The 18,226-nt window shown below is 41.5% G+C and overlaps 3 protein-coding genes across 4 annotated transcripts in view; 1 reads left to right on the forward strand and 2 right to left on the reverse strand.

The window, feature by feature from the left end:
• Nucleotides 1-169: 169 nt before the first annotated feature.
• On the forward strand, nt 170-9,283 carry si:ch73-15b2.5 (rho guanine nucleotide exchange factor 19). The gene is made up of 12 exons (XM_061687496.1): nt 170-366; nt 1,530-1,566; nt 1,766-1,822; nt 2,576-2,872; nt 3,627-3,805; nt 4,061-4,213; nt 4,291-4,420; nt 5,334-5,408; nt 5,489-5,581; nt 6,256-6,404; nt 6,577-6,741; nt 7,359-9,283. The coding sequence occupies exons 1-12, from the start codon at nt 170-172 to the stop codon at nt 7,402-7,404; spliced, it is 1,578 nt and encodes a 525-aa protein (XP_061543480.1). The 3' UTR covers nt 7,405-9,283.
• Nucleotides 7,293-9,992, reverse strand: cplane2 (ciliogenesis and planar polarity effector 2). The gene is made up of 5 exons (XM_061687608.1): nt 9,693-9,992; nt 9,463-9,615; nt 9,102-9,226; nt 8,897-9,036; nt 7,293-8,363 (listed from the first exon to the last, which is right to left on the reverse strand). The coding sequence occupies exons 1-5, from the start codon at nt 9,829-9,831 to the stop codon at nt 8,147-8,149; spliced, it is 774 nt and encodes a 257-aa protein (XP_061543592.1). The 5' UTR covers nt 9,832-9,992; the 3' UTR covers nt 7,293-8,146.
• A 3,943-nt stretch (nt 9,993-13,935) lies between these two features.
• The window catches only part of LOC133409273 (ephrin type-A receptor 2-like), a 43,697-nt gene continuing 39,406 nt past the window's right edge, over nt 13,936-18,226 (reverse strand). For both annotated transcript variants that reach the window (XM_061689071.1, XM_061689070.1), the window contains 7 exons: nt 18,029-18,214; nt 17,867-17,928; nt 17,292-17,501; nt 16,951-17,100; nt 16,631-16,824; nt 15,801-15,956; nt 13,936-14,705 (listed from right to left, as the gene is read on the reverse strand). In XM_061689071.1, the coding sequence (XP_061545055.1) occupies nt 14,597-14,705; nt 15,801-15,956; nt 16,631-16,824; nt 16,951-17,100; nt 17,292-17,501; nt 17,867-17,928; nt 18,029-18,214 (1,067 nt within the window). In that variant the 3' untranslated portion in view covers nt 13,936-14,596. The remainder of the gene's footprint in view (nt 14,706-15,800; nt 15,957-16,630; nt 16,825-16,950; nt 17,101-17,291; nt 17,502-17,866; nt 17,929-18,028; nt 18,215-18,226) is intronic.

Genomic DNA, 18,226 nt, shown 5'->3' on the forward strand with positions numbered 1-18,226 from the left:
TGAGATTTGTTGTCTGAATCATTTTTTTTTTTTCTTTATTTTCGCTTGTCTGAGGGCTTCAAGAAAAAGAAAAAAAAAAGGGCTTTTCACACCTGTTGTGCATTTTGTGATTGACGCATGCTACGTAACGCCATTTAATCCGAAGGATGGCGGACCGCCTGAAGACAAAATGGCTGATTTTGACAGCACCGACGAAGCCAACGACAGCGGCGGCTGTGGCGGCGACGTCTTCGCTCAACTGCTCGCCTACTTTGAAGACCTTCGTCCACAAAGGAATCCCTTCAAATCCCCTCTTCCCACCATGACTACTACGGAGCGGCCTCGTATGATGGAGTTGAACCCGGAGGAACCGAGCCAGGATTACAAGTGAGACTTTTAAGTGACATTTTTCTTCTAAATTGTACAGATACATGTGTACCTCGCTCGACTAAAGAATTTTCCCCTTGCCTTGACTTTCAAGCAATGACTTGAGTTACGTGTGAGTTTCAGGCTCAAGTGGGGTGGGGGGTGGTTGGAATAGCAATTATGGTGGAAACCAATGTGGAACTTCGGACCATCAACAAATCGGTTGATAAATTTGATGAACTTGTATTGCTTGGGTTCACGAATTTAGGGAACCAATTAAAAGTTATATATTTTCGAAAATGTGTGCCATTGTGAATTTCCAGCCCATTGTTACGAAATAAATTGATTTGGCGACCATGTGACACATACACGCAGTGAACTGTATGAAGTCCTCCAAAATTATCTTTTTTTTTAATTTTATTTGTTTTGCTTTTACTGGCACGTTTTGTCTTCTCCATACTCTGAGCTCTACTTTTTCAAGTTGAAGCCGGTCTAGTCAGAGGTCCACTGAGTTTTTGTACCAAGTCCTACTAAATTCACTCTTGCTTTTTATTTAGTCTTAATAAATACATTCTTACTTAGACTATTTGTCCAGCACAAAGCAGGGTGATACAGTTAAAGAAACATTAAAATAGTGCTGCACTGAAAACATACGGGGGTTCTTATTTCAGAATTTTAAAATACCAAAAACTAAGATTTTTACATAGAATTTAAAACAAATCAGAATTGCATTGAATTTTGTAAACTGAGTGTATGAACTGCTGCCTCTAGTTAAAAATGTAAAATTGTCTTTATGGGTGCTTTCTCCCATAAGTAGAAGCTACTCCCATCACAAGGTTGAGGCTCCAACCTCTGTCATCGTGTTTGGCAATGTGTCTGCTGCATGCACCACAGGCACAAATCCGCTACACTCATTGACAAGTGTAATTCGGCCACTTGGTAATGAAGTGCTGCGTCCTTTGGGAGAAAATGCAATCAAATCATTATAGGTGCTTATTGGGGATTGTTTAATTAGCCAGCTTGGGAAATACAATTACATACAGCATCCAGTAAATTTTTTTTCATCCAATAATTAGGTTAACTATGAATATTAAAAATGAAAACTAACTATTTGTATTCAAGTAGACCAGGAACTGCTTTAATTTGTGGGGGAAATGATTTGAGTCTAATCCACCTTCTTCTAGTCTTCCTTTCTTGGACATCTCGTCGGCCATCAGGTCGGTTGCCGCGACGGGAGCGTGGAATTTTGGGAAAATGAACGCTTTGCACAAGTTGTTTTCGACTCCCGGACATGAGGAAAACAAGTCTCCTTTGTTTCCACCAGTGGATGAGGATACCACAGAAGAAGAGTAAGGTGTTATGAAAGACTGGTAGAAATATACAGTATGTCATCTAAACTAAACTCCTTCCAGGCCTGTAGATCCAGTGGAAGACGAAGAGCCCAGTGTGTCCTTCCAGTCGAAGTACATTCACATCTGTAAGTGTACAGTTAAAATAATTTTAATAAAACCATACATACATTGTTTTCATCTAAGATTTTTTTTTTAAATGTATATCTACTATATTACTACATAAGCGTCTTTAAATCCCTTGAATGTTATGTCGGTGTGCATGAAAAAAAATTGTCTACAATGAGGTTTTATTCACAAAGAAACATTTTGTTGGATAATGACAATTTTATTTTAATACAAATATTGTAATTTACATTTTCGCAAATTGGAAAAAACACTTCAATATGTATTCTGTCAATGTGTTTAAATTTATTTTTTTCATTGATGCTCAAATTAAAATTCAAAGTGTATTTTACTGAATATGAAATTATACTCTGAAAATGTATTGCATTTTATTTCTATTTTGTTTATTGAATATAAAACTTTTTACAAATGATTTTTAAAGTATATTACATTATGTATTGTAATATAATCTTGATATAAACTTTTTTCACTGCTAATGATCCTTAATTAAAATTTTATACCAAATGGCTGGTTTATTAGATTATACTGGTATATTTACCAGATCAGTGGCAGAACTGTAAATTGAGCAAGGTAACTTCAGTACTAGTAGTACTTGTTTCGTGAGGTGAGAAATTAGGTGTTTAATTTGGTGATTGAGGCGCATGCTAATTTTAATTCAAATTACATTTTTTTTTTTTTTTTTTTTCTTCCCCCCCCCCCCCCCCCCCCCTATTTTTGAATGTGCAGTTCCCCTCTACCAAGACTATTGTGTGCAGGAGCTGCGAGACGACCTCCAGAGACTTAACACGAAGACCTCGCTGTCTGAGCTGATCGCCCCCCAGTACCTGCAGGGTCTACAGTCTCGTCTCAGTTCCCAACAGTCGCATTTGCAGAGCTCGCCCGGGTCTGTCTCTGCCTCTCCTCCGGATCGCTCGCCCGGGTCTGTCTCTGCCTCTCCTCCGGATCGCCACGTGATCCGCATGGCGCCGTGCACGTTGTGGCAAGACCTGGACGAGGTCAAGGCGGCCGGTTTGCTCGGCGGCCTGACGGTCCGACAAATTCGACTTCAAGAGGTTCGACGACGTTCTTGGATGTAAAGAAGTTAGATGGGATTTTTGGGTAATTGTCTGTTCTTGGGCAGCGTGTCAACCACACAGTTGAAGTTGTGGGTTAGAATCCAGAGTCTGCATGTTCTCTATGTGCTTGTGTGTGAGGTCTCTGCCAGCTTCCTCCCCCAAACTTGTATTTTGTTACTCTAAATTGGCATGAATGGTTGTTTTTGATAGATGTAGTGAAGGAAGACGTGAGGAGAATCCAGGAGATACGCTTACATGGAAAAGGATGACACGCTGTGGGGACTCCTAACGGGACAAACCGAAAGAAAAAGATCGGTCTGGATAGGATTAAATCTCAAAGTGGAGTATTTCAAACCAGGATTTGGGATATGGATTTGGTAATTCAATCCTACCCAGAATCCTGATGAAATGTTGTTCTTGGGTATTTCAAAATGTCATGGTGGAGATTAGGCTTATCCTGATCCTGGGAAAATGCAACTAACAAAGAGTAGAAGAAATGGGAGCTAGGCTAACTGTCCATTGCCATTTTCTGAGCAGATCAGGGAGGCAAAGAACTCTTAATATGCTCCATACTGCTAGATAACGGCTCAGGATAAACTTTCAAAGAAATCTGACCCCCCCCCCCCCGCCTCCTCACACCCACATCCATTGTCTGGGGCCTCTCACATTAAAAGAAAAAAACAAACTGTTAAGGTGTTTAAGGATTTGTTTTAATAATTTTTTTTTTATTCCCCTTCCTCCCCGCTTAAAGCATGTCTTTTGTCTTAAGACCATGTTTGAGTTGATCGGCTCAGAGGCGTCTTACTTGAGGAGCTTGGGCATCGCTGTGGATCACTTCTGTGCGTCCAAGGACCTCAAGCGCACCTTGTCCCAAATGGAGCACCACACTTTGTTCTCCAACATCCGTCATGTGAAGGCCACCAGTGAGAGGTAAGCTGCCACTCTACCATACCATACTCTACCTTCTTGTTTTTAAGAGATCCATTTTATGTGGCGCTCGTCCTCATTTGGGTCTCAGGTGAGTATCCCAAGTGACTTTTGGTGAGAGAAGCGGGATACACCCTAAACTGAAACATGCAAACCCCACACAGCTGGAATTTGAACCAGGATTCTCAGAACTGTGAGGTGGTCGTGCTAACCGCTCAACTATTATGCTGCCCTTTTTAAAAGATAAGTTCATTCTAGGTTTCTCATGGACTTGGAGACCCGCCTGGGCGAGAGCGTGTTCATATCCCAGCTCGGGGACATTGTACTTGATCACTGCCCCGCCTTCCGCACCCACTATGTGCCCTACGTCACTAACATGATGTACCAGGAGGCTCTCATCAACCAGCTGCTGTGAGCCTGCCCTACGTATCTCACTGCGTTTCCTGCTGCATCAGTGTTCATTCATCCTCCCCTTCTTCCATCGCCAGGCAGCAGAACCGAGGCTTCGTGGCGTCCCTCAAGCAGCTCGAAGGCGAGCCGCTGTGCCAGAGGCAGTGTCTCAAGTCCTTCCTCGTCCTTCCCTTCCAAAGGATCACTCGCATTAAGCTCATTCTGGAGGTAATTTAGCACGGACATGAGTTCAACTTGCTACTTCTGTAGATAGACCTGCCTTTACAAGTACACTGGTGCCTTAACATACAAGCGACCCAGACTACGGGTTTTTCGAGATACCAGCCATCATTAATCGTCATGGTTGCAGTGGACTCAACTCAATTTACAATAAGCAGAACTTCTGCAAATAGTGACTAATTTTTGCGTCAACCTGTTTAATGCCACTCTGTTAAAGTTTACTGTGAAACTAAATATTAAACTAGGAGACTCACATGTATTTAAAAGACCACATAGATTTGCCTTCAGTCTGTTAACGTAATGCTAACACACTGAAAAATGCATATAAAACCATTTAAGCAACTATTTGAACAAGAACGGTGTAGCAACACATTTAGACATTCAGTGACGGTGCTTAGTCATATGTTCGTTATCCAGTGCGACGAACTGAGACTTCTATACTGTACAGACATCCATAAAGAGTACCTGTATGTCTCTTATACTGCCCCAGGTGACCAAGGCAGGCAGCAGCACAATGGCCATTAAATTGACACAAAGTGTCACAGAAACAGTTTAATTGTATTTAGCTAGGTTATTAATTCTGGACATGGATCCTGTTATGAGACATGTCCAGAGTTAAATGTTGATCAGGGAAACTGTTGTGGGAGCAATTTTTTTCTCTCCCTCCAGGGGGCACTAGTGAATTTTAAAGGTCTTGTTAGGGGACCCTCAAAACTACATTTTCACCAGGATAAACGGACAAAAACAATACTTTTGGCCTTGGTTTGCACCACCTGTGCTCAGGGCCTAATAATAAACCAAGGAATGCCTCAGTAATGGTGTCAAATGTACCATAACTTATTAGATTGTACAGGTGTACCTAATAAATCTGGGTGTCAATTTTGTTGCCCCCCTCCGGCAGAATATCCTGAAACTGACTGAAGCAGATTCAGATGCTGTGTCATATCTTCACAAAGCAAAAGAGGCCATTCATGAGGTACTGTCGCTTCAATGTCATGCAATAAAATGAAAATAAATGCACAGGAAATTCCATCTTTTTTTCTTTTTGTGGACCAGATTGTGAGCGAGTGCAATGATGGCATCAAAAAAATGAAAGTCATTGAGCAACTGGTCTCCTTGGAGTTGCTGCTGGATTTTGGCAAACTGAAGGTTATCCTTATTTTCCTTTTAAGACTTTTTTCTGATGAAACGGCGGAAAGACATGGTTGACACGTAGACTTTGACCTTTCATGGACTTCTGTGACAATCAATAAACATAGTGTCTTGCTAAAAAGTCATAGCATTTCCGCAAAGGTTGAATCAAGGCAACGACTCATGGTTAAATTCTTTTTCCGAAAACATTTAAAAATGACTTGGCCTCTTATGGTATGACATTTACCATTTGGGAACAAAGGCATCCATTTTGTCAGGGGCTCAAAAATATTTGGTCAACTGATCTTATTGTAAATGTAACCATTTTGAATACTTGGATGACAGTCATTTGTGTCAATGATTGCCTAATCTTGTGGATGTCACGAGTTTTTTCCTAGACATGCATTTGAAGTAATTAATTGACTTGAAACCAGGCCATGGAAGAATAGTCAACTTCTTTGCCTATAGTTAGTTCCACCGTACTCTACACAGATGCAAGACACCCAGTGCCAGATTGGTCGAAGCAGCCCCAGAACATAATCTTGAGGTTGCTTTGCTAAATCAGGCACAGTGTATTGAATCTGGGACAATAAATTCTCAAGCACGTGACGTTGAGCAATTCTGGAGAACTCTCATCTATAACCTAAGTGTCTGTGGAATTGTATCTCTCATCTTCTCGCACCATCTTGCAGGCGGTTCCTCTGGTCATAAGTGGACGTTTTTTGGTACACGAGGGTCCTTTGAGGCTGCTGACCGTGGAGAGCGGCCCCAACCCCAAAACGTCGCTCACAAATGTCCACCTTCACCTCTTCAATGACTTGTTGATCCTCTCCTCCAAAAAGTACCTCACGCATAGTGTGGCATCAAGCCAAATGTAGCTGGAAAAGTACTCTCACTCTGTACTCAAGTAGAAGTACAGAGAGAGGTTTTTTTTTTTGTTTTGTTTTTATATAAAAGACAAGTTTTGTTAGTCCCAGCTAATGTCCAAGGCTAAATCTTTGTTCTCATGTCAGGGAGCAGCACTTCCTTGTGGAGGACCACGCAAAGTTCCCCGCATATGTGCACGTTGCGCCGCTAAAGACTGAAGTTCTGGGCCTTCCGCCGGAATCCTTCCTGTTTCATCTCTCTCGGAATCACACCGGACAACCGACCGCCATGATACTAGTCGCACACAGCAGGTACAAGAGAATGGTGGGAGTGCTACAGTAATCCCCCGGGAAAGCGATCGAGCCTTGCTGTGAATGTGACAAAAAAAATGGGTAACTGATGCTCCCTATTTTATTTTAATTATATAGAATTGCCTAAATTAATAGTACATACCACAAACTATTATTCCAAAATACTATCATTTCAAACTCCTCTTCCAGGATTTCCCTTTAAAATAAATAGCTACCTTTGATTTGATGGTGGTGACGCACTATCCTTGTGTAAATGAAGTGCCTCACCTCACTTCAACATAGTTTGTTGGTGCCATTGCTTTGGGCTAAACACAAAAATGGCAAATGGAGGAAAAGTTCCCAAGAAAATCAGCATAGCTACAGGTAAATTCACAAATGCCAAACTGTGAATATGCAGGGTTCACTGTCCTGTACTTGCCTCAATTACGGTTACTTTCCCCATTTAGACAAAGCTTTGGTGCGTCTTGGTGTTTCACAACACAAATGGCTGGGGATATGTTCGGGGGGGAGTAAATTCGTAGGTAGTATTGGGGGGGGGGGGGGGGGGGGGGGGGATTACTGTAGTGCCATTTTTGTTTGGAGCGGTCTATTTTTAACAGTGTGGGTTTTGGCCACAGGTCAGACAAGGAGCAGTGGATGAAGGTGCTGAAGTGTGCTGACTGAAACCTGGGCTTTTTCCAAATTGTATTATGCTCCAAAGTAGTTTTGGGAAAATTACTCACTTCTCCTTTTGTGCACTTTGGTGGTAATCTAACACAGTAAACACGAGTTCAAAATGCTAATCACAACTGAAATTAACTTGCAAAAGGAAAGCGCTCACCGTTTTATACACATTTAGAGCTGATTTGGTTAAGTACTTGTAGGCTCTTTGTGGTGGCAGTGGCACATTATCCCCCAATTGTTAAATAATTTGATTCATCTGTTTTTAATGTATTGAATTGTTACTTCAGGTTGGGTAGTTGAAAATTAAAAAAAATCTACTTTCTCATACAACATTTGAGTTAATTTTAATTGTGTGAAAGAGGCTCTGGCAAAGACGCGGGAAGAAATGGGAAGATAAAATGTACTTGGTAGCTGTAGCTTTTCAAGTGATGGGTGAGCAGGCACTCCAGAAACTAAATTTTTTTTTTAAAGCCATTCAAAAGTTGTATTCATTTTACATATTTTAATATTAAAAGTGCAGACAACAATTATGGTGCAACTGTCTTGAATACAGTTGTCTGCAAAAAGGTGTGAAAATGTTACTCGGGAACTACTGTGGCATTCTGCTCTAATCTTCCTGCAATACTTCAACATTGGTTTTCTCGTCACGATATTTTGCTGAAGGGGGACAGGAAAATAAGTTCACCTGTTCCAAAGTAGCTGTGCATTTCCCCACCCCCCCCCCAATGCCTTGAGGTCCACCTCAACTCGGACTTGCTGTCCACAGCTGTGTCTGTTGTCCTGCTGCGAGGCAGTCCTGATGCCACAGGCACTCTGCCAGGCAGTTGAGGAGGGGCGCAGCGGCGTCTGGCCTGTCACCCACCTCCCCGCCGCCCGTGCGCAACACCGGTAACCGCCACGTCTCCTGGAAGTCCCTCACGTCCTTTTCGGAGACATCGCAGTGCATGAACAGGTCAAATCGGTGCAAAAAATGTCAAGGATTATTTTATTTTTTTAAAAACCTTTTGTAAAATATTAAAAACAAATATTCGCATGCTGGACAAAAAACAATGGGACCGCGCTGAGTCAATATGCTGATTTCTTCTTAGGTCATCTATATTTTGGAGTAAGTGCTGTGAAAAATCTAAATTCATCCAGAATTATGGTCTGAGGTGTTTTGCAAGATTAGCTGACAATACAAATGCACTGTAGTGCACATAATAGTTTAAACCCTCAATCTACAATAGATGTAATCTATTCACCCTGCTTCAAATGCCATGTTTTAATATTTTAAAAAATGACAAACTTTTTCCATCAACACCCGGTATAACGCAATTGAGAGGGGGAAAAAAATAAAATCTTTGCAAGAGGAAGTAAAAATAAACAGAACATTGTTGCACAAGTGTCCACACCCTATTATATTGTGGCTGTGTTCTTAAGCACACTGCATTCAAGCTTGTGATAAATGGGAGTGAGCGATAGAAAATGGATGATTGTACATGTGAAAGGATACTTGGTGCCAACCACCAAAGTCACAACTGGGGCCCCGGATGACTCGTTCCACTTGGTTATTTGATTGGTGAGATCATCAAAAGATGTTCTGTCGGTGAAGGAGAAGAGGAAGAGAACAGCATCCACCTTCTCCTTACAAGACTGGAAGCAAACGAAAGACAGTTTTTATTTATTTATTTTTTAAACACTGCAACGATCGCACATACTGGGAGCAGATGGTCAAATCGTCGCAAGGCATTTTCGCCGCAGTCCCACAGCTGGAAACGAAAGAAGAGCACTCTGCCGCTTTCTTTCAGCTTGACTGGCCAGTAAACCACCGTCGTCTCGATGCCTTGGACACAAACATGACCTTTGTAAAGTATTGGTAATCTTTCCAAGCTGGACTCCTAATGACATTTACCGATGGACAATTTGGTCTTCAGTGAATATATGCATGTTTTGGAAATTGAGAATCTGTTCTCAATTACCTTATCCTTGTATTTTAAAAAGTGTGCCAGAGATGTCATTGTTTTAAATTGAGATCATCCATAATGTCTCCTTTCAAGAAAAGGGACTGCAGGGTCTTACCTGTAGTCTCGTAGTGCATGCTGGGTATTTTCATGCCCGCCAGGTGTGCTGCAAGAGCACTTTTACCGACCCCACTCTTGCCAGAGAGGAAGACCTTATAATGGACAGTGTCCACGGGGATATGTGGAGGCATCACAGGCGACTCCAGTAGACCTTTCAACACAAATGCATGTAATACAAATTTCAATTCATTCACTGACCAGAAATAGCACAAGATTTTTGTAAGATACCGAAGATTTTGCGTTTCTTCTTGTGCACTATCTTGCTGAAGTATGCTTTGCTGTCTTTGCATCGGTGCCAGTCTGCTACGACGATAGAGCCACGTTTGGGAGCTTGCGTTATCTTGTTAAAAGTGGAGTTGAATGCCATGCCTGAGTGAGGCGCAACTGTGACGTCATAAAGAGGCGACCCTATTGTGTTGACTTAACGGAGAAAATCAACGAGTCTTAGTTCTCTTCGAAAGAGATTACGTTTTGGTCAACAGAAGAGTGCCTAAAAAGCTCTGCATCAGTTTCCTTTCTCCGGTAACATAACAGTTGCATTTATATTACGTCATCTAATTGCGCCTCTCTCCAGGCATGACTAGACGACTTCCGCTAGCTCGCTTCCTTCTGACGACTCCCTTAAACGAACTGTTTAACTCGACGCTGATAAACTATCGTACTACTAAGTTAACGGTAATTTAAACGCATTTCTCTATGACCACATTGTGATAAAATAACTAAAATTATGTCGCTAAACGTGATGGGAAGTTTAGTATCGCTTGGCAACCGCTGTTTAAACGTCACATCCGCCTGGTGAAAGATGGTGCTGCGTTCATGTCCCCCATAAAGAGTCGCGCTTTTGCTTCGTTTATTTATTCAAATTGTACGAAATGAAAACTGAAGCGAGCGCTGCGGTCATGGCAGCTCGTAAAAAGTTGTTACCTGCATGAATCGGCTACTTCACTAACGTTTAAACATGTCTATCAATCAATTGGCAATGATAATTGAAATAATCAGTAATATTAGTAGTGTAAAGTTTTTGTGTGTGTGTGTTTTGATCTTAATTAATTTACTGACACATTTTTGGCGGGTCCTCTGTTTATAACGCCGCTAGATGTCGCTAAATTCGTTTTTCTCTGCAGGTTACTGAGATCACATCTGGTAGAAATTAGAATAGAAGGGTGGGGGGGGGGGGGAGAGACATTGTGATCACCTATTTTTCAGCAACATTTCTATGATTTCTGCTCTAGCAATATTCAATTACTTTGAATTGGATTATTCTTAGATCCACCGCACTCCGAAGTACAAAAAAAACAACAACATGGCAGCATTGCTTTTACAGCTCATAAAATGTGACTACCGTGACACACATTTCCTCATTGTTTGGCTCAGTCAAAAGAAGGGGGAAAAGCAGGTGTTCCCAGCACAGCATCACACGGTTTAATATTATCCGAGGTATAAGGTATCTGTGCAAGCCTTTGCACGTCTGACCTATTAACTTGTGAACTTTAATGCTGTCCTGAGGCGGGGATACATAAAATTCCGCACCGGATGCTCACATGGTGAATTTCCTGAAGATTGTTCTTTCTGTGAGGGGGTGGCATTCCAATCAAACAGGTCTCTCTTGACTCATAACATCTGCAAAGGGATTTTGGTACATTGCAGGGACTTTTTGAGGCCTAAAATGTCCCCAAATTGTTGTTACTGAACAGTTTGTATGACAATATGAAGCGAGGTACACACACACTGACAATCGGGCCTAATTTGAACATTTTTCCTCTCTTCCAATCAAAGTTATGTTATCGGCTGTCTCTAAAAGATTATCCATGGGGTGTGTTAAGTGATTTTTAACTCCACGATCTGCACTGAAAATGGTCGCGGATGATGATCGTAACTGTTGAACCTGTTCAATATTCATGATGGTAAATCCTTATGTGAGTGGTCAACACAGAGTTTGTACCCTTCCAATTTAAAGATAGCAAAGGCTCGATTGACGGATATCTCTAAAAGATTATCCTGAGTGATTATCCTGCGGTGTGGGGTGAGTAAAGAGTGATTTTGATTTAGTCTATCTTACTATTTGTTCTTCTACTACACTTACTGATTCTTTTATATTTTCTGGCAGTCTGGAGGCAAGGTGTAACTATTACGATTGTCAGCCGTGATTGTTTTCTGAGCATATCGGGGTGGTATAAACTTCTCTTAACACACCACAGGATAATCATTCTGGAGATAATTTTTTTTTTCGTGATATAATCTGCCTTTTGGTGTCTTGAATTGCAAAGGGAGGAAAAATGCACAAGTTCGGTCCAATTGTTAGACAATGTGTACCGCACTATAGGCTATGCAATGTGTTTTAGATACATTTGGAGCCCTAAAAGTCCTAATTTGATGTCTGTAAACACTTTGTAATACAATGTAGAGTGGGGTACACACCTGGTAAGTAGGCCTAATTTGACATTTTCTCCCTCCCCCCATCCGATAGAAAAGTCTGCAAAGACACGATTATCAGATGTCTAAATGATTATTCTGACGGTTTATCCGTAGTGTGGGGTGTGTTTGGTGTTTTTTTCTACTTTTTCTGAGCAGATCAGGAGGGAAAATGACCCCACATCTCAGGATAATCTTTCAGAGACGTTTGAAAATTAGGCCTTTGCTTCGAGAGGATAAATGCAAAAATTTGGCCAGATTATCAGTACCCGTCTTTCAGGCTCTGCGATGTGTTTTTCGTACATTTCGATGTTAGTAAACACTTTGTAGGACAATGTAAAGCGCAGTATACACACAACAATAATCGAGTCAAATTTGAGCTTTTTCCCCACTGCCCAATCAAAGTCGGCAAAGGCCTGATTATCAGATGTCTCTAAAAGATTATCATAAGCAATTCTCCTGCGGTATGGGGAGTGTTCAGTGATTCTGAGGACAGCCACATCCCCAGTTATGAGAGGGTGTGCACACTTGTGCAGCCACATCTCACTTTATTTTTACTTCTCCTCTCAAAACAGTAAAAAAAAAAAATAAATTGTGTTGTCAGGGTAATAGGTCACATTATTGGTGGGGAAAAGTTTTGAATCGATTTATCTCTGGCATTTGAACGGGTGTGTAGACTTTCAACTATACCTACATGTCCGACATGAAATTTATTTTATTTCGTAGAAATTGATGGTTTATAGCAATTGCTTTTCATGGGTTATTCAGTCTCACTATTGTGGATTTTCACTTATTGCAGGTGGGTCGTAAACACACCCACTCGATTAACGGGGTTTCACTTTTAGTTTCTACTTTAGATTCATGTTTTTTTGTTTGTTTTGTTTTTAATTATTTATATTTTTTTTTACACCGTGTTGCCTGAGGCATCATGGGTCAAACATATTTAAAGTGAGTTTCCAGCCTTTAAAAAGAGTAGGGGCTTTTAGATGGTGAAATCCCCCCTCTAAATTTGTGGTAATTCCTCACTGAAAAATGTGCCGCCCACGCACTTTTACCTCTGTCGGCTGCCATTCTCGACTGGGGGTAAACGAGGAAATGTAGGAGATTTCCCAGGTGGATTAAGTGTTGAATGTGTGGGTTTAGGTTAAAGTTTTTCCTAACACAAGTCACTTGAGTCAAGGTGTTAAAGGGGGCTTGTTGTGAAAGTTGACTGTTTAATGGCTTGGATTCAGATAGTTTGATCTCTGGAGAGTTAAATTAAACAACCAAGTAAATGTTTCTAAAAAAGGGTCTGTAAGTGAGCTGCCGTTGAATTGAAGTGGTAAAATTGGTAATTAATCATCTTCCCTTCGGATAGTCCACTGGCATGGCCACTTTAGAGCGCCTTGTTGTCTGTAGTGAGTGCACGCATGTCATTGAGAGAAGGCAGAAGAACAAGGAGAGCCAACATGCGCGGAAGGGCTTAACAAATAAAATATCTAAAATGTTTGAAAACAGTTCTAAAAGAAATGTAAAAGTTAAAAACGACTGAACTGTGCTTAGCAAATGTACAGTAATGTATAATTAAAATATGTTTAAACCACTGTAACATGATGCAGTTTGAATATTTAAAGCTGTAATTCTTGATTTACACATATTATTGCATTATATTATTATACATTCTGTAAATGAAATGCAAGCGTTAAATACAACTAACCTGTGCTTAACAAGGCACAGTACTGTCTAATGGGGGGGGTGGGGGGGGGGGGGAATAATTAAGCCACAGTAACATGATGCAGCGTTTGAATATTTAATTCTGTAATTATTGATTCCCCATCATATTATTATTGCCCCTGCATTGGATTGCCAACATATAAAATACGTTTGAACTCAAGTCAAAGAACAATACGGGCAAACTTTACAGGGCTGCATATAAAACTGACCCACAGTTTGATACCTGTACATCAGATTTTGCACACGTATCCCAAATGTTGTGGCAGATGAGCGATCCTTTGAACGTGGTCACTGTTTGAAATCACACTTTCCACCATAATAGTTACTCATGAAGCTTCAACAACCATAAAGGACACTCTTGATTTTATTTACACTCCAATATCCATTGTCCGACATTACATGCTCAACATTAAAACTCTTCCTGGTGGAACAAATGACATAAATATAAAATAAATAATAAATAAACATTGACGGCTGTATTAAGACATGTAAACAAATAAGATGGTTTGAGTAAGATGTACGTAAGATCGAGCGCCAACTACAAAAAAGTCTGATAAGAACGTGTGATTCTTTACCCTGAGCGGAACAATCTTTGCAAACAGTTCGAATACAGAACAAGTAAAAAAATAAATGTTTGGATCCTGAACATTTTTGTTTGATTAAAAAAGAAAAAAAAAAAAAAAAGGTGCCCTTAATCACAAAGAGCCTTATTCAGAGCGACACAAGCCCAAGTGTTCTCAATTATTGTCCACTTTTTCCTCCAGTTTGATTTTGATCACAACAAACTGATGTTCAACATGGCTATAAAGTACATAAGTATATATTTTTTTCAGTCTTATTCCTGTTAGGGTGGCCTCCGGGGTCCTGTTCAGTCGTGCCACACTGCATTTTCTTTTCTTTTTTTTTTTTTTTACTGCCATGGCGTCTACCCCTGCACTTTCATTGCTCTTCGTCCACGAGGTTTAACGCGGCGTGGTGGCTTCTCGTCCACGTTGGGAATGCCAAGATCACACCGCAAACACGCTGAGGGAGCTGCACTCGTCTTTCAGGCCCAGGATGCTGTAGGCTATTCTCTTCATGTGGCCCGGCAAACGAACCCCGATGTTCCTGATGTCCCTGCCAGAGGGTCAGGAGCCAGTTTAAGTCTCTGAGACTATTACAAATTGTGCAGTCTGTTTTAAATGAAGGCATAGCACAGCGTAGTGAATGAAAGGCAGAGGTTTTGGGACCTTATAAAGCTGACGTTAATTTAACATACCTTAACTATCACGTGTAATTCTAAATACCATATGAATGAAAGTGTTGCCTATTTTTGAGAATTTTGTTGTTGTTTTTTAAGGAAATGTTTTGTTAGGAGAAAAAGTTGGAATTTTTCACGACTTAATTTGTTGAGATAAAAAGTTGTAATGTTGCGATAGTCATATTTATTAGAGCTGTTTTCTTTTTATATTATGAGGAGACTATTTTTTTTAGAAAAAAAACATTTTGTTACTAGAATAAAGTAAAAAAAAAAAAATCTACCCAAGGACAAAAAAATATTTTTGGCGAGTTGTAAGTTGTCATGTTGCGATAGAAGTTGTAATGTTATGAGTGTAAAGTCAATGTTTTCAAGTTGTCAACGTCTTTTGTCAGGATAAAAAATTTTAATCTTATGAGAATAAAGTGGAATTTCAATAATATTGGAAATTTAGTAATACAATATTACGATACTTAAGAGTTTAAGGAGGGAAGAAATTTGTATTTTGAAAAGTGAATTTGAAAAATAAAATTTTATTCTTATAATATCATGGAAAAGACACCTTTATCGTATTTTCTTCCAAGTTGCAATATTGTCATTAAAGTGAAAGTTTAACAAGGGAAGAGTCATATTTTAACAAGTGAAAAGTTATTCTGGAAAAGATGCCTTTATTCTAAGAAAAATAAATAGGACTATATACACCTTTTGTTCTTGGGGAAAAATAGGACTATTTCTGTAATAATAGTATTTTTATTCATAAAAATAAAAAAGCTAAAGGGAGGAGTAATTTGTTTATTATGTTTTATTGGCCATCGGTCCCCGTGCCCTTTTAAAATTGATACAACATAATTTATCGCAAATGCTTTTGTAAATCGCCAAGCTGCGGCTCGCGGGCCCCAGTTTGAGAACCGCTGACGTAAGGAATGTTGCGAGATGACAGATGGTGGGTGCACCCGTGTCCCGTTTGTACTTACTCGTGCCTCAGGGCGAGCACCTGCTCCATGGTGGAGACCCCCGCCCGAGCGAAGCTGTCGTCGTACTGGCTCATTTTGATGGACTCCAGCCACTCAGGAACCGAGCGGAACGTGGTGCCGTCGCAGCCGCTGGTGCTGGGCAAGCGGATGGACACGCTGGAAGGGGACGGGACAGAATGGACTCGGGTTACTCGCCGTGTTCTCGGACGCGTCTTCCCCGTTTCGTTGGATTCACCGGGGTCGTATTCAAAAACACGATCGTATCCGACGAGATCCAATTAAAGAGTTTTATCAAAAGCATTAACTAGAATTAAGTCTGCGAGTGGTGATTGACGGGTCCTGGCACCCCTTCCCCCCCCCCCCACATTAGAGGGCATAGGCAAAAGAGCTTTATAATTTAGCATCCCCTAGCTGTCTAGGATGCCTCCTACTGAGTGACCTCATGTAATTAAATTTCTCTAAAAAGACTTTGTCAAAGTACAAGCCTTGGAATTCACCCAAAATGGTTTCTGCAAACCAAAATGGTCTACTTCCTGTTCAATTTTGGGGATGGGTCCTTGGGATTTTTTTCGTCCATCCTGTGATGATAAGACATGTCCACCTGATTTCATGTCAATTGGTGTTGGTGAATATATCAAAATACATCAATTTTCACCAGGATAAACACTTCCAAAAATGTGCGGAGTTTTCTGGTATGTTAAGGCCCTCAAAAGGATGATTCAATCATTGTTGTAATAATAAACACAGCAATTCATTCCTGTCTATATCCCGTTCATTCAATACTTTCCTTTATAGATGTGTTTTTTTGTTGTTGTTTTTTTTTTTCATACCGTGGGTCAAAGTCTGCGATGGTGCTCAAAGACTCGGGACTCTGGAGCAGCTTGTCCAGGATGTTGACGATGTCGGTGAAGCGGGGTCTCTCGGAGCGGTCGTGCTGCCAACACTGGAGCATGAGCTGGTAGATGGCCGAGGGGCAGTCCATGGGCGCGGGCAGCCTGAAGGCCTCGTTGATGGCTTTCATGACCTGAAAAAACAGCCGCAGTTTAGCACCTACGAGCCGACAGCCCGTGTGCGTGTTTGAGATTAGCGGCGGAGTCTCTCCCTGATTAAAGTAAACAATCAGTCACCCGAGCGGCAAAGCGAGCGTTACCTCATGGTTGCTCATGTCCCAGTAGGGCCGCTCGCCAAACGCCATGACTTCCCACATGACGATGCCAAAGCTCCACACGTCGCTGGCTGAAGTGAACTTCCTGTAAGCGATGGCTTCGGGGGCGGTCCAGCGGATGGGGATTTTGCCTCCCTGCCAACAGAAGAAGCAACATTTAGTCATTTGGAGATGACAATCCCGATGCTGAAACACTTAAGAATACTAAAGAAAATGTCCACCAAATTCCATGTCAGTGAGTCAAAGTGATGTTAGGAGCAATGTTTTTCCCCAACTTTCCAGTGGAAGTTGCTGCGCGAGTTTCAGGAGTGTCGTACTCGACTTACTCTGGTCGTGTATGTCCCCTCGGCGTCGTCCTCCAGGACGCGCGACAGTCCGAAGTCGGACACCTTGCACTCCAGGTCGCTGTTGACCAGGACGTTCCTCGCCGCCAGGTCCCGGTGAACGTAGTTCATGTCTGAGAGGTACTTCATGCCGGCTGCGATTCCGCGCAGCATTCCCGCAAGCCGGTAGGTGGGAATCTCCCCGTCGCGGTCCTGTGGGAATGGTGAACAACTGAATGAAAACGAATCTTTTTGCACAATCTAATCCGATAATGTACTGAATGTCGTCACACGGGATCCTCTGTTTACCATAAAGTTCTGTTCCTATATGTAACCCCCTCATTTTTTATCACTATCACTAATCCAACAGAATAAAGTCATAACACTTTTTGGCCATAAATATAAAACAATCAAATGAAAAACCGCAAGTACGGCGGTAACCGAGCGATGACGTCTTCTTAGGCCGCTGCAAACTTATTCATTGCGCGTCGGTTGTGACCTCGAGATGTATGTCGGGAACATCATAAACCGAAGACCTGCTGTAGTGTAGACAAAAACCTTTTACGTCTCGTCAGTACCTTGAGATAGATGTCGAGAGCTCCGTTCTCCATGTACTCTGTCACTATCATGGCGTGCTTGACTGTAAAATCGAAAGAGTGAGTGATTTATTACTAGGTCTTAACAAAAACGTTTTTTTTTTTTTTTTTTTTTTTTTTTTTAATCTGGTGTTGTAGGCTCACATTTAGTGACGACTCCCTCCAGACGGATGATGTTGGGGTGCGAGAACTGGCCCATGATGCTGGCCTCGCTCAGGAAGTCTTGCCTCTGCTTCTCGGAGTAGCCCGGCTTGAGGGTCTTGATGGCCACGGCCACCTCGCCTCGGGCGGGGGACTTCATCACGCCTCGGAACACTTCCCCGAACTCGCCTGGCAGACGCG

Source organism: Phycodurus eques, chromosome 10 (genome assembly GCF_024500275.1).
Source record: "Phycodurus eques isolate BA_2022a chromosome 10, UOR_Pequ_1.1, whole genome shotgun sequence".
Lineage (NCBI taxonomy): Eukaryota > Metazoa > Chordata > Actinopteri > Syngnathiformes > Syngnathidae > Phycodurus > Phycodurus eques.